Here is a 15298-nt window from a genome sequence, read left to right as displayed (position 1 = left end):
TCAAGGATCCGGTGAACATTATCTGTTGCACTAAGATATGGCATCCAGTCATATCTAACTGCTGCGGAGCCAATGACATGGAAAGTTTATCTGTGCACACATGATCATTGAGATGTGTATTTATTAATCTTTTAGTAGGAAATATCTAACGTGTTAAAAGATAAGCTTCTTTTTCTTTTATTTTTTGTTGCCAATGTGTCCCTTAAGAACTATGAAAAACTCTTCACATGAGAACATGCTTATAAAGGTGCCATCTTTTGATGGAAGGAATATGTTATTCAGCAGTTTGTGGCATAACTACAAAGTAAGAATTGTACAAGTAGATTTATACGTGCGCAGCTAGCTATAGCAATTAGTAGTGCTGGAGCTCTTTATGTTACAAGTCATCTTCATCTGCTTCTATCAAATGCTCCATGTGCTCTAGAAGGCTCAAACAATAATAATAAAAATGTTACTTAATTGAAAAAACAGGAGGTCACCACGTAAGAGTTCCAAAGTGAGCGCTTTTTTTTATTAAGAAAAAGTATTATAAAGAAAGTTGTATCTACAACTTTTTTGTTTAAAAAAAAAAAATCTTCCTTTGCAAGATAATAAGGCAGTTGTAACTTTGAAATTCCTAATTTGTGTGGATTTTCCAGAAGCTCTTGCTTATATTATGAAGTTTCCTTTGAAGAAAAAGTGAAGCAGAACCTAGTTATCAATAGGCTTTTACTGCCCTGTTTACTAATATATTGCCTTATTCTAAAGAACTTTTAACTGTAGAAAATGTTCAGCAGAAAGTCTTTTTAAACACACACTCGATTAATAATTACTCTCAACACTGACAATTAAAGAGCTAATCCATTCTATTACATATCTACATTTTTCATATTTCTGTACAAGTCTACAAGTTCTGCCTGACTTGTCCTTAATACTATGGAATGTGCTTAGGAAGAGCAGGATACATTTGCCATGAACAGTCTGCTTTTGTCACGAGCACCGTTAATCTCTTTCATTGTTCATATTCTACGTTCCCTGCTAGACACTGAATGTACCTCTTGTATGTACTCTACAGTTCAAACAGTATTTTACCTTATATATATAATGCAATACACTTCCTGATTTAAGATATATTTGTTAGGGTTTTTTTCTTCTTTTCTGTCCTGCTATTTAACTGTAGACCAGCTTCTTGCCTGGTTAGTCTTGGGACAAAGGTGTGGAGAAGAAGGTGGTGTTAATAATGCAGAGTTCTGTTACTGCTAGTGCAAAGGAATAAATTTATTTCTTGCTTGGTTGCTGTAATCAGTAAAAATAGAAACAGGCATTGTCATAGTTGGTAGGACTTAAGAGATGAGTTATGTGCATGGGGGAGTATTACAGATACAATTCCACATGGCAGGCTACTGCTATTTGGGAATGGAATATGGGAATATATTTATAATAAAACAATGAAATATGATTAGACACAGCATGATAGAGTATCGTTTTAAAGAGTTTCTATACAATTGTATTTCTCATACAGCTCATGTTCTATTGCTGTTCGTTCTTTTCCTCTCCACTAAGCACTGTCTTTTTTTAGCCTTGCTTGGGTTATATATGGCTATACTTATCTTCAGGATTTCTACTTCTTTCCCTTTGTTTCAAATAGTAGTTCTGTTACCATTTCACTCTGTTCCATAGTAACAGAATGAAACTGCCTATCATCCTGCTGTGTGAACAAAAGGTGGATTCGAGCACACTTACTGAATGCAATAGCATTTTTCATCTGCTTTTGTGGTGTATACCAGTGACTTGTTGGCCATGCGTTGGCTGTAGTAGTGCAAGTTCCCAGGTTCAAAGATTGCTTTATATGATTTAGTCCCTCTAACTTTCTGCTTACAAAAACTTATGTTCTTGGAGCGGGTTAGTTCCTGCAGCATTTTCTGCAATTTAGATTCATTGTTTCATATTTTTTTAAAAATCTTAAAAATACATTTTCTTAGGTCTAGTTTTGCTCTTGGTAACCTAATTTTAGCAATTCCTTGTAGTTTTTCAAAAGGCAAAAACTAACACTCTTAAGACTACTGCTGCCTTATATCTGAAGTAGAAGATGAAAGTATTCTATTGCTGCACGTAGGCAAATCAAGTGCATCTTTCAAAATACAATCAGAAAGGGCATAAAAAGCCCTTTCTGGAATTCTTGTGGGAAGAATTGATAAGTAGTATTAGCCCTAATGGCTTCAGGTCTTTAATGAATTGTATGCAGTCAAATTCAGTAGCTAGATGATCAGGCATTATTTAAATATTCAGCATTAAGTGGCCTTTATCAGAAAGCAGATCTATCTGTTTTGTATATTATTCTACTAGCAGGAAGATAAAGTCCTTATGGACATAGAGAGCACTAAAGTCTGCTACAGTGTTAACACTTGAATGCCTATAGAATTTGATAATTACACAACTGGCGAGTATAACTTCCTGTTGGTAAAAGAAAATTTGATTTTAAAAGTTCATTTCATCTCCTTGGTTTGGAAATGTTGTGAGGCGAACAAAGGTATAAAGCGTGTGTTGAACTTGGGAAGACGCTAATGCTGTATTTTTTTTCTGTCTTGGACACGACATCCATTTTTAAAAGAAAACAATGAAGGTTTATTTAAAAACAGGATATGTAACATGGTGTAGAATAATTCTACACATTTGTTTGTAATAAATAAGCATTAAAAGGGGAAAAAAAACCCCAGAATTTCAGTAACAGAAATGTATATTTGAAGAAAAAATACAGCTTACTTACATGGATAAAATGATCCAAATAATCATGCTTGCTTTTCTAGGAATTAATACTTCTTGTTGACCTGCAAAATTATATCTATAGTATGCATATGCTTGATGACTTTGTGACAGCCACGTTTTGTACAAAATCAACAGCTTAGTATTTGACAAATATTTTCAAGTCTACACACTCCAGTGGCTTTGTGCTTTTAATGAATTGATTAGTCCAAATAGAAATGTTCTCACTAATTTGTATGGTGGAATCTTAATGTTGCGGTAAATTAGTTTATACTAATCAGTTAAAAAATTTAAATGTCAAGGGAGGATTAAAAATTAAAAATATAATTACAGCTTGAAAGTATACTAGCTTGCTGTGTGTATCTTGTGTCATTTTTTTGCCATGTGTAGTGCTGAAAAGTGTCTCTTGTGTATAGCTGCCTTGGCTGTCGAAGAGCTTGGCTTTGAGCGATTTCATGCATTAATTCAGTAAGTAATATGTTGGAACATTTAAAATACAATATTTTGAAGTTACAATAATATTCACAGCCCTGAAAGGGGTATGTTGAGGAACTTCTTGTGTGTTACACATCAGGTTAAACTTGGATTTCAGGTTTTGGTTTGGGGGTTTTGGTGGGGTTTTTTTGCATTTTACCATTTAAAATGGAATATTATTTTGAGCATAAGCATTAGGCTTTAAAATAAAACTGGAGCAATGTAACGTGAAATTGGCCAAATAACTTGTGCATTTCAAGTATATGAACACAGCTGATTAAGATTCACATTTAAGTTAAAGATGTTAATCCTCAATTTTTTTTATACACATTCTTCACAGGTGTCTGAAATACTTGTGCTATATATACTGAAAAAAAATTGTCATCTAGTAGTTTTCCTGATTTGGGACAATGTAAGAAACATTTATAAAAATGTTTCATATACAAGACTGATTTTTGTTTCATACTTTAAACACTTCTCTTTTTGGGGTGTAAATGCAGAGCTTACAGTTCTAGTGAGTTTATCTTTAAAGGTGACAGCCTTTTATTTTCACAGTGAACAGTTGTAATTATTATACAAATAAATCCCCAAAGAGGAAATAAAGAGCAGCAGAATTTCAGAAAACACTTGAGATGGAAAGTGTTACTAATTAGAACTGAAATAACTACTGCTTATTGTATCAGTAGTAATTATAGTTTGTTATTTAAACCCATTGTCATATGAGGAAAGAAGAAACGAGAATGTAAAATTTTTGTAACCTTATCTGATCAAAACACTAATTTCCTGCCCTCCCCCTCCCTCCCACTCACACCCTCGATCTTTGGACTTGTGGTACCCACTTCAGTTTTTCTCAGTCTTTCTCACTGGAAATGAACGCTCTGACGTATGCCTTTAGGGCAAGCTGAGTGATGGATTTCAGAACTGACTTTGCCTTGCATACCTTGTGTGCCTTATATACGCTATTGGTAATGAAAGGTAGTTTAAAAATCTCAAGTGTTAGGCAGAGTAAACCCATATATGGATATATTTTTGCAGGTGTTTGTTTCTTTCTTAAACAAGACTTCCTAAAAGTGTGCAAGAAATCAAAAAGAATATACCTGTTTGCATAAGATAAGCAGAGAGTGTGATCTAGTTTGAATTACTCAATAAAAACTAATGTTTATGTTCTGAAAAGCAGTATTTAGCTCTAAATAACCCAAGAAATGGAAAGTGTACTACTTCTCTGGAATCTTGATGGAGCTCTTCCTTTCCTCTGTTTTTATTTTACTTTTTTTCTTTTTAAACATATGATCACCTGGTGTTACCTTATCATCCAGGCAGCAACCCTATTATACAACCGATAGTTTCCCACATGTTAATGTACCACTTGTGGTTTTGAACATTTTGCTTTTTAAAAAACTAGAGTCTAACAAAATCAAATTATCATGAGAAATGCGATAATTACTTTGAAAGCCTGAAAGATAGTCTTACCTGGTTAAGTGGAAGGTTTTTTTCTCCACTGTTTGTGGACTGAATGTCTTTCAGAACACTATATAATGCAAACGTTATTTTGGTGATATACAGTCTATTCACAATTTCAGTAATAGTGTTTTGTAGAATTACTGGTTCAAGCCACTCAGCTCTTTCACAAGTGTATGTAACTTTATAGTTAGTGTTTGCATATAAAAACTAAGTTCATTTTTGCACATTGCTCCAGAATTATTTATCTTCTTCTGATGGGTAAATACTAATGACTCTATGGCAGTTACAGTAACTCCAGAACAGCTGCTGTGTCATTCTGTGTATAACACCAGATTTACTTGGCTTTTACGTGGACATTTTCATGTTAGGTATTAGTAGTTCTTGTTTCTGCTTTGTGACACTATTCTAATGCTTCATCTAAATACATTCTCCTTTTCTGTTGTTTTCTTTTGTCTTTAGCAAACGAGCATTCAAAAGCTTCCCTGAACTGAAGGATGCAGTTTGGGATCAATACTCAGTGTGGACAAACAGATTTGGAGTATTGCTCTTTCTGTATTCTGTAATACTGACAAAGGTTTGTGGGTTGTTTGATATTTTTTGTGTGTGTGTGTTTGTTTTGTTTCTTTGTGAAGAGGAAGTTTGATGATGTAATCCTTTTTCTGTAAAAGGTGAACACTAAACTGATAACCTAAGTCAAATCTAGATAAATGGATGGAGTGGTATCTTCATTCATGTTGCAGTACATTTCCAGCATAAAAACTTGAAAAGCTCAGTCTTCTCCCTCCCCCCCCCCCCCCCCCCCCCCCCTTATCTGGGAGAATTACAGATTTTGGAAATATCCTTCCTTGTATATCCCTAACATCTCTTACCAAGAGAAAGAAGTGTGTTTAGGTATCAATTCATATAAGAACATCAGCCTCCTAATGTTTTACTATTGCATTCTGGTGTTGTAAATGTTGCAATTCATTCCTTAAGAGAGCAAAAATGTTTGTAATTTTTCTGCAGGGTATTGAAAACATAAAAAATGAAATTGAAGATGCAACTGAGCCGTTGATAGATCCTGTTTACGGTCATGGAAGGTAACCTGCAAAATATGGTTGCTACCACTTAAAATAGATTAGTGGGCTAATTTATCTTTCTGTAACTGATCGTTCTTTTAGAAATTATTGACACTACGACAAAGATTTAATTATAACTTTGTAATAGCTAAAAGCAACACTTAACATAGTGTGCCTTTTTCACTGCTTACTCCATTTAGAGCATCAGTTCTGAGGAAATGCTTCTGTTATTGCTGAATTTTCAGAGGAATAATTCTCAAATTCAGGGCTACATTTTTATATCAAGTTGTTGGTTGGAAGAGTGGAGATCATATTAGCGTTGCTGAATTACAAAGACACGCTAATTAAAGGAATATAGTTAAAGAATGTCTGCTTAGCTGTCCGGGTAATACAATAATTTTTTCATTTGTTAGAGATAACCACTTTTTCAGAAATAAATTATATGTCTCTTTTAATAAGCTATTTCTTTCTGTTATATAGCCAAAGTTTGATTAACCTCCTGTTGACGGGGCACGCTGTTTCTAATGTGTGGGATGGGGACAGAGAATGTTCAGGAATGAGTAAGTTGGTTCTAGTTTATGCTTGTTCATAATTTTTACGTACTTTGAGATGCTGACCTACAGATTTGAAATATGGTCTATTTCTGTTTTGATAGTCTCCTTGTTTACTGTCCTTTGATTTAAGTAGACCTCAAATGGAAATGAAACATACTTGCACAAAATCTCTGATGTTAATATCAATGAATACAGGATTGTCAGCTACAGGTTGAAATTATAAGGTACGTGATGACCTGGATGATGGAAGGGAGTGCAGTCTCTGCAAGTTGGGAAAGTTGGTCTATATGCCGGAGACGGGACCACTATTCAGAGCAGCCACATGAGGCTAGAGAAATGGACTGACAGGAACGTCATGAAATTCACCGAATTCCTGGGATGGAATAAGCCCGTGCAACAGCACAGGGCAGTATTGTCTGGCTAGGAAGCAGATTTGTAGAAAAGGACCTGAGGTCCTTGTGGACAGTGAGTTGCACATGAGTCATCAGTGTCCCTTTCTGGCAAAGAAGGCCAGCTGCATTTTGGGCTATGTTAGGAGGAGGGTAGCCAGCAGGTGGAGGGAAATCATGTTTTTTTCCCTCTATCTGGCACTTGTGGGACCACCTCTGGAGTGGTGTGTCCAGTTTTGGGCTCCCTAGTACAGGAAAGACATTGACATAGTGCAGAGTCTAGTGGAGGGCCACCAACATGATTAGGGGACTTTTGTGGGTTTTGCATTTCATTTTACAGAGAAGATGATCTGAAAGCAGGAACACTTTGAATTCTGAAAGTGTTCATATCCTCTCTGCCACTGCTACAGAGTTCATCAGCATGTTTTTTACAAGGATTTTCCATCATCTAAGTCATCACTGAAAATACTGACTTGCACTGAGGTTCAAGACAAATCCATGCAAGACCTGAATCGAAATGCTCTAGTTTGACAATGAATAATCTCCTGTGAGACTTTTTAGACTTCCACTTAATTATGATTCCATACAGGCTGTACTTCAGCATCAGATTTCTCAGAATGTTATTTGGATATTGTACCTAACTCTTCTCACCCCTATTTGGTAGACTTCTTACCAGGACGTTTAGGTTGGATTATTGCAGTCTGTTATTGATGAGCCTATATTGGCTGCTTTTTTGTTTTGGGTTTTTTTTGTTTGCTTGTTTGTTTGGGGTTTTTTTGTCCTTCCTAGTGCATGCAAATTGATTACTAATTTGTTTCAAGGCCCTTTGGAGGTTAAAATCATCCTTTCTCCTGGGTTTTTCCTCTGGCTTTTTTTGTTGTTTTTGTTAGGGTAAGTACCCTGTTTTTCCCTTTTCTAGTCTCCTGACACCTCCTTTATCTTTGATACGTAAGGTAATCATTAATGGTTCAGAGGCTTATTTGTCTAGCTACTTAAGTGTTATATAGTGAATTTCATTAGGATCTGCAAGCTTGAACATGTCTGTCTTATTTACAGGTTTTTTAGCCAATTTTGTTCTTTTTTTAATGGCTGACACCATCATCTCATTGTTAACCTTCTTGAGTATACTACATCATTTACCTTTTTGTGAATTAAAGCAAAGATGGCTTTGAATACTTGTATTTTCTTTGTATCATTTTCTTTTGTGTTATCAGTCAATTCCTACCCTGATTCATGATGCATGTATAGAACTTTGTTGTCATTTATCCCCACCCTTTCTAACTGAAATTTGTTGTAATTAGCCTTCCTGGTTTTATCCATGTTTTCTTCAGTATTTTTAATTTTCTCTTTTTGATTTTTAGATTACGATTTATCAATCTGAATTGTTAGATTATGATCAATCAATCTGAATTGTTCTTGCAACTTTCCCTTACATTGGGATAATTTGCTGTTCTGCAATTTAATTTTTTTTTTTTTTGAAATCTTGCAGTTCATTCCCTCGCTTGTCTCTCAGATTATCTTTCTGGTAGACCTTATTCATTAGTTACCCAAGTGGGAATTTTTTTTCTTTTCTGAGAATACTGAACTCTCTTTTCACACAGTAATATTCCACATTTAGGTTCTCAATCAATTCTACCCTAAAAATCCAGAACCAGAACTCCCATAGAAACATGTTGCTCTCTTTGGGGGGAGATGAGGAGCAGAAAATAATCTTTAGTACATCTTAAGAATCTGGTATTATGTGTCCTGTTAGTTTTTCACCAGTTGAGAAATTGGACATAACTACTGTTGGGACCCTCCATTTTCTTAAAGTCCTTGGGATAATTACAGTCAAAACCAGCTTATTCATTGTCTTAAGTCTATAATCAGTATCTATTACAAAGTGATTTGTGTAGTCTATCAAAAAGAAGGACAAAGAACAGCTTGTACTGTTCACAGCTTCTTAGGCAAGACTGAATTTTTGATACGTTGTCACATTGCCTTTATCAATTGTTTTTGTCATCTTTTCTCCTTCCATCATTTCTCCTGTATTTTGATTCTCTTTGGCTGTAGCCTTCAGCTTCCTTTCTGCCAATGCTATGAGTTTCTCATGTGGAAGGGTTGCAGGTGTCAAAATAACAAGAACTGGATGTGTTTGCTAACTATTTTCTGAAGTTAGCTTTATGTATGTTTTTCTGGTTTGGTTACCGGTCACTTGCCTTAAATTCCTCTGGTCAAGCGACTACAAGTTGGGTGGTTCGACATTAGTATTGTACAGAGCTGATTGCCAGTGCTGCTTGATTTTTCCATGTGTAAATATAATGGAAAGAGATTTCAGGTACTTCTGTGATTAGGTGTAATCAGTAGGTGAACTTCTGAAACTGAGGGGGAGAAAAGGTATCCCTGGGCATGGGGGAAAGGTGGTGCTAAAGAACTGCAGAAAGCAGTTGGTATGATGTGGTTCATGGCACATTTGCAGGGGCAGCAATGAAGCAACAGTGAGAAGTTTCAGCTGCAATGCAGGAACAGGAAAAATGCTAGATAGGTGATGCTATTATCATAAGCAAACACATTTACTAAATTGAATTTTCAGAATGGCACTTGCTTTACATTTTTATTCAGAAGTTATGTAAAACCACTTTACCTCTTGTTCAACTATTTAGATAAGCAAATTTTAATTAATGAGTAAATCTTTAAAATTACTTTAAAGCCATTTTAAAGTTACTGTCACTAATTTTATCAGTGACAAAAACCATACTGAATTACAAACTTGAGGAATTACCAGGTAGTTTTCAGATTATACTCAGAGCTCTGACTCTTACAGTACTGCATATTTTCCAAATAGGGCAGGAGTTATTAACTGGAATTGTTCTTGGCCACCACTGGTACAAATACCAGTGAAATGATCCCTCTTCTTTGACTATCTACATATTCCCCTTTAAACCTTTCTTCTTATTCTAATCTCTTCTCTTGCCACAGTTATCCACAGTAGGAAGATATGGGAAGGTAGATTTTTTTTTCCTCCTTTTTTAAAGACTGTCGTTCTTATGTGAAGTATAGCTATTTAATATGAATCCAGATAATACTGTAATTGCTTTTACTAAGTACTGCCAAGAATTTGTGGTGTTTCATGTTGTCACTAGGTGGCGGTATTCTGATACGGTTGGTAACAATATCATTACATTCGTTTACACTAACATCATTAGTTTGGGCCTGACTTTTTTTAAAGGCTCAGGTGTTCTCCCTTTTTAGAAATTTGAATACTTTGCAAAAGTACTTTAAAAAAAGGAGAAACTAACTTTCTGACAAGAGGCATACATATTCATTTTCCGAGATGATCTTTGGTGTTATCAGATCTCTTCCAGGGGTGTTTTTTCTTTCTGTGGGGTGAGGATATTCATAAGGATGAACTTTGATTTAGGGCAGCTAGTCTGCCTTTGTTTCCTCGTAAGTCATCTGAGAGTGATTTTTGCTTTTGTGTCTGTCTTCTCTGTTGACTAATATTGAAGGAGGCATGGGTAAACCAGGCTAAAGTTAACCTAATAGCTTTCAGATACACGATCTACGTAGCTTGACTACTAGCTGTTCAGGATGGTCACACTCTGCGGCTACTGTCGTAGCCAGGATCCCAGCTCTCTCTAGGTATCAGTCAGAGTTCTCATCTAGTTATCTGTCAGGGGAACAGAATACTTAATAATTTGATTTTTTCTTTCCCCGGAATCATTTTCTGAATAGTAAATATTATTTATATGTGACTTTGCTGTTCTGTTCCAAGCATCAGCTCCTAAATCTGAAGCCTTTGTTTAGCAGACTGAACTTTTCATTGATTTTTGTTAATGATTTTTAAGAAATACATGGGATGTGTTAAAATTCTTTCTTTAATGTACTGTTGCTTACTTCTGCTATTCGTTTCCATTCATTGCACATACAAATGTGCTATTTCTGAACAATAGCTATTCCCTAGTTTGAAGGATCCTTCACTAGTTTTTTAATTGGACTAGCTCTCTTGTCCTTGGCTCAAAGAAAGGATGAATTGTCTCAGTGTATGGCAATTTATAGCAACACAGCTATACGTCAGTGAGGTACGGGGTTCTGCAAAGTATTATCTATGCATCCGTGAATGTTTTAATTCCAAGAAAGTTTGAAGGTAATCCTTGAAAGCACGGTTTCAGATCAAAGAATTCTGCACTGCAAAGAGAGCCTTTTAATAAGCTAGTGTTTGTAAGTTTTTGGGGTTTTGTTTTTTGGAGTTGGGGTTTTTTTGCTTAACAGTAGAGGAAAAAGTTAAACCATTACTATAATAACTGTTCTGCACTGTTGCAAAATTCAGTGAGGTAAACTTGAAGTTGGTGAAGGAAGCATGGCACACCATGCCTAGCGCTGTGAGTTGCAATGAAATGCAGAGTTGATTTCTGGAAGTCCAGAAATCTTAAATTTAGAACAGTTTCTTTCACTAGCTAATGGTCCTGAGGCTTTAGCCCATGGATAAAGACGTTATAGTTTTATGCTGTTGTACATGAATGATCAATGTTAAAAAAATATAGTTGAGAATTAGTGTTCTAGAAGGAACTTTCAAATAGGAAAGTCAATGTTCTCTGAAAAAAGGAAATACACATCTTGTTAAATTGATCATGGTGTATGTTCCCATGTGTATTTGCAGGATCAGGTATGTGCTGCTCTTTGTTTAGCCAATGTTTGGGGACCTAGCAGAGCTGTTTCAAGTAGACAGTACTTGCGCTGTTGAGATGATGTATATGTAAGCTTAGAGCTTCTTCAAATCCTTATGAATATAACTAGTTTCTAAGCTTGAATTTTGAAGTACTTTCTCATTCTTTATTAGAGAGCCTCAAATAAGGCTCTGTAAGTGCTCTTTCCATCAGTAGTACATAAATATTTCAGCTGTTTGGGACAGCTGTGTGTGTTTGAGAACTGTATGATACATTAAGTGGAAGTCAGTACAGAAAATGAAATTGAATGACTGCTTTCTTTTCTACTAACAAAACTATTATTTGCAAAATTATGTTTTATTATTAAGAATGTGAAATGATTAAGATAAATATAGCCAGAGAACTCTCTGGAAAAAAAAAAAAAAAAAAGGGGAAGGAAAGAAAACTACATATATGCATATATATGTTTTTCACCCTCAAGATAGTTGTTTTTCTTAATTTTTTTCTGAGAATAATTTTGGTGTAAGTTACAAGTACTTCATCTAATAAATCCAACAACTTTTGAAAAAAGGCTATCAACAGTACTTTTAAAACCATACATTTGGCTCTTCTTATTTTATAGAAAGGGAAATTATTAAACCTTTGTAGTTTTTTGACTATACCTTGATGATTTGCCATTGTTGCTAAAACTGCACAACTTTAAATCTTACTTGACCAACTTTGAAAGTAAGAAAAATGGCTTAAAAGAGGCTTTGCAAATTTTTCTTTAATAAATTTTGTGTTTTGTTTTGAACAGAACTTCTTGGTATACATAAACAGGCAACAGTAGGCTTTTTGACATTGATGGAATCTCTGAGATATTGTAAGGTAAGCTGTTTTCTGCATTATTTAAAATTTTTCTTTCATTAAGTTGTTGTGGGCTTCTTTGACATATTACTAAAAGCTTCACTGTGTACAACTGGAGATATTAAAGAACTTTCGAAGTATGTTCATCTTCAAATTAAAACGGAGAATAATACTATATTAAAACATATATAATAAAATTGTTAAATGCATCTTATTGAGTAAATGTTGTTTGATGTTATCTAAATTAGAGCTTTATTGCACCAATTTAATATAGCTAGTTAGAAGCTTATGTTTTTACTAAAATAATGCTTAATGCAAGTTATGTAGAAGGTTATAAAACTGTGAAGTCCCAAAGTGGCTTGCTATTGTGAATGTTGCAGTTTTATTGTTCTCTTTTTATGCTATCACTGTCTTCCATTTAAAATAAATAGCCATAAGTAAAAATGGTAAAACTACTATTAAGTAAATATATTCTGAATATAATATAATATATTCAAGACCTAAAAGTTACTTTATGTATTTATCTGTGAACATCTGAAAGTAACTGACGTGCAACCTCGTCCATATTGTTTCTTCGTGTTGTGACACAGAATTTCTTGATTTAAGGTTTTTATTTGAGAAATTTTGTGCTTTACAAATACTACTTTTGGAACAGCATTAACACTTAATTTCAAAAGGCCTTTTGGTTGTTCTTTGCTTCCTTTTCAATCTATATTGAATTTCTTTAACTTAACTTAGGGTTAAAGAGGATTATGTAGTATGCAGAACGTTGATGTATTGACTGTAACTGTCCCTTCATTTATTAAATAAATGTCAATTCTGAATTGATTCATCCAAAACCAGCTAATAAATCAAGTGGACTTCTACCTCATTTAGCATCCAATTATAGTATTGTTAAGCATAGGAGTACTTACTCGTGTGCGGTGTATGATGCATGTCTCCCAGTTTGAAATAAGGGATATTGTTGATATCACTTTCTCACTGATGTCTTAATTCAGTTAATTATCATAAGCTATGTTGTTTTCCAAGTCAAACAGGAATCAGTGATCAAAATTAGAATCTAAGTATTTTACACTGTTTTGTCATTTTATTGAACGTTTTATATTAGTTTTCAGAGCAGTTGGGACTTCACTAACTGAATTGTCATTAACTTGATCACTAACTAGATGAGTTTTCTGGGTTTGCTTTGTGTTTCTGATTTTGTTGTACGTTTTTAGGTTGGCTCCTATTTGAAATCTCCAAAATTTCCCATTTGGATACTTGGCAGTGAAACACACCTCACAGTCTTTTTTGCCAAGGTATGTTAGACGTGATTTTTGGTAACCTCAGACAGATAAACACCACATGAATTCAAAGTTCAGATCTTGCTACAATGTGAGTTTCATGTGGCTTTAATGCAAAAATGTAGTCACCAAACCTTTGAATTAAGCCTTCCCTTGAAGGCAGAGTTGTTCAAATGGTTTAATGATACCTCATAAATTTTAGTGAAGTCTTTTGGTTCTAGCTTAATTTATTGGGCTGGGCGAAGGGTAAGCTTTAGAATACCATAATTGGGATAAGTACTGTCTTAAATTTCTATAGTGCAAGAGAGATATAAAAACGAAATAGTTATGTGTAGGTGCCTGTTAGTAGTTTAATTTCTCTGACAGTACTTTCACAATTTTTAATCTATAACCATAGTTTTTTGTTCTAGATTAAAAATAGGTATCAGGACTATTATGGTAATTCCTTATATTCTATCAGATATGTACTGTAATCTGTGAAACATACAAAATGCTTTTGAGATGAGTTCTCAGTTTAAAATCTTAGACCAAATTTTCTGGGGAGACAATTTCTATTTCTTTAACTCAAGATTGTAAGTTGTTTTCCTTACTTTTTTTTATTTCTATAGAACACTTGTTTCTGATTAAAAATATTTATTGAAACTTTAAATGATACTTAGTATATTTATTAATGCTTATTAGGAGTGAACTTTCCTGTACTTAATATCTTACAAATGAATGAATATTTTAGGTATAAATCCTGAAAATAAGTACTAGAACATAGGACAAAGTTAAAGCCATAATTTCTTGAGCTGTTGAATTTCCGTAAGGAAAACTTCAGCCTAATCTTTACAGAGAGGACACAAAAACTAAGAGATTTTTATTATAAAAACAAACAACCCACACAATACATTTGACGTTTATGTGTAGCAGTATTTCTTTACCTTTAAATTTAAATTAAAAAATCCTTTAAATTAATTAGTCTATATTGCACATTGAATATTTTTTTGCAACTTCCCTGAATTCCTTGTGTCTGATAAATGCTCTTTCTTCCCTACTCCATGGTAACAGAAAAATTCTCATCCTTCTTTGAACGCTTGTTTTCTGCCTTACTCTCTCCCCAAACAGTCTTTCCTAGTAAAGTTTTTTTATTTCAATTTTGAAATTTTATGCACAATTTTTCTGAATTATACCATCGAAGTCAGTACCTTGTCGTATAGATAGCAGTCTGATGCAAATAGGCATAATCGCTCTGTTATACAAGTCAAGTGTACCTGTCCAGAATGTTGCTACACCTTCTAATGTTTTGCGTCTACAGTGACCATTTCCAGGTAGAAATTCATTTATAATGCTCTTTCTTTTAGGATGTTGAGGGCTGTTTGCTGGGTTTAAAGTAACTGGGCATCAACATCTGGTGCCTCCAATACAGCTTGGTTCCTCTTTCTTCACTGAACTCCACTTAGGCTGTGGAAAGCTTCAGCTTATGATTAATATCTTAGGAACTAAAAAGCAGGAAAAGGAAGCAACATAGGCTTGGCAAAGAATTTCCTAGAAGTTTTTTTGATGAAAAGAAGTAGGAGCTGAAGGTGTGTTAAAGTTCCAAGAGTCCTTGAATATGTGCTTTGCATGTCTGACCTCAACCTTTTTAAAGTAAAGGTTGGTGAGCATTTCAGGTGGAGCAGAGATGTCGGCTACAGTGGAAATATGAATTGCGGCAGCAATCCATTATTTTATCAGTTGAAGCTACATGCCAAAAACTACAGGAAGAAACTTGAATTCATTGCCAATGGTTAGTCAGCAAGTTGTTGAAGTAGTGTGTGTAGTTGTCTAGTTGTCTAGATGGTGCTTGATACTGAGGAAGTAACT

General features: G+C 34.5%; 1 protein-coding gene across 2 annotated transcripts in view; it reads left to right on the top strand.

Annotated features, from left to right (window-relative positions):
* MINDY3 (MINDY lysine 48 deubiquitinase 3) overlaps nucleotides 1–15298 on the top strand; it is a 60129-nt gene that overhangs the window by 12147 nt on the left and 32684 nt on the right. For both annotated transcript variants that reach the window (XM_076331615.1, XM_076331616.1), the window contains 6 exons: nucleotides 3159–3210; nucleotides 5137–5251; nucleotides 5683–5756; nucleotides 6216–6295; nucleotides 12121–12191; nucleotides 13388–13468. In XM_076331615.1, coding sequence (XP_076187730.1) covers nucleotides 3159–3210; nucleotides 5137–5251; nucleotides 5683–5756; nucleotides 6216–6295; nucleotides 12121–12191; nucleotides 13388–13468 — 473 coding nt within the window. The remainder of the gene's footprint in view (nucleotides 1–3158; nucleotides 3211–5136; nucleotides 5252–5682; nucleotides 5757–6215; nucleotides 6296–12120; nucleotides 12192–13387; nucleotides 13469–15298) is intronic.

Source organism: Aptenodytes patagonicus, chromosome 2, assembly GCF_965638725.1.
Source record: "Aptenodytes patagonicus chromosome 2, bAptPat1.pri.cur, whole genome shotgun sequence".
NCBI classification, from domain to species: domain Eukaryota; kingdom Metazoa; phylum Chordata; class Aves; order Sphenisciformes; family Spheniscidae; genus Aptenodytes; species Aptenodytes patagonicus.
The sequence above is the reverse complement of the archived record's forward strand: the minus strand, read 5'-3'. Positions and strand labels throughout refer to the sequence as shown.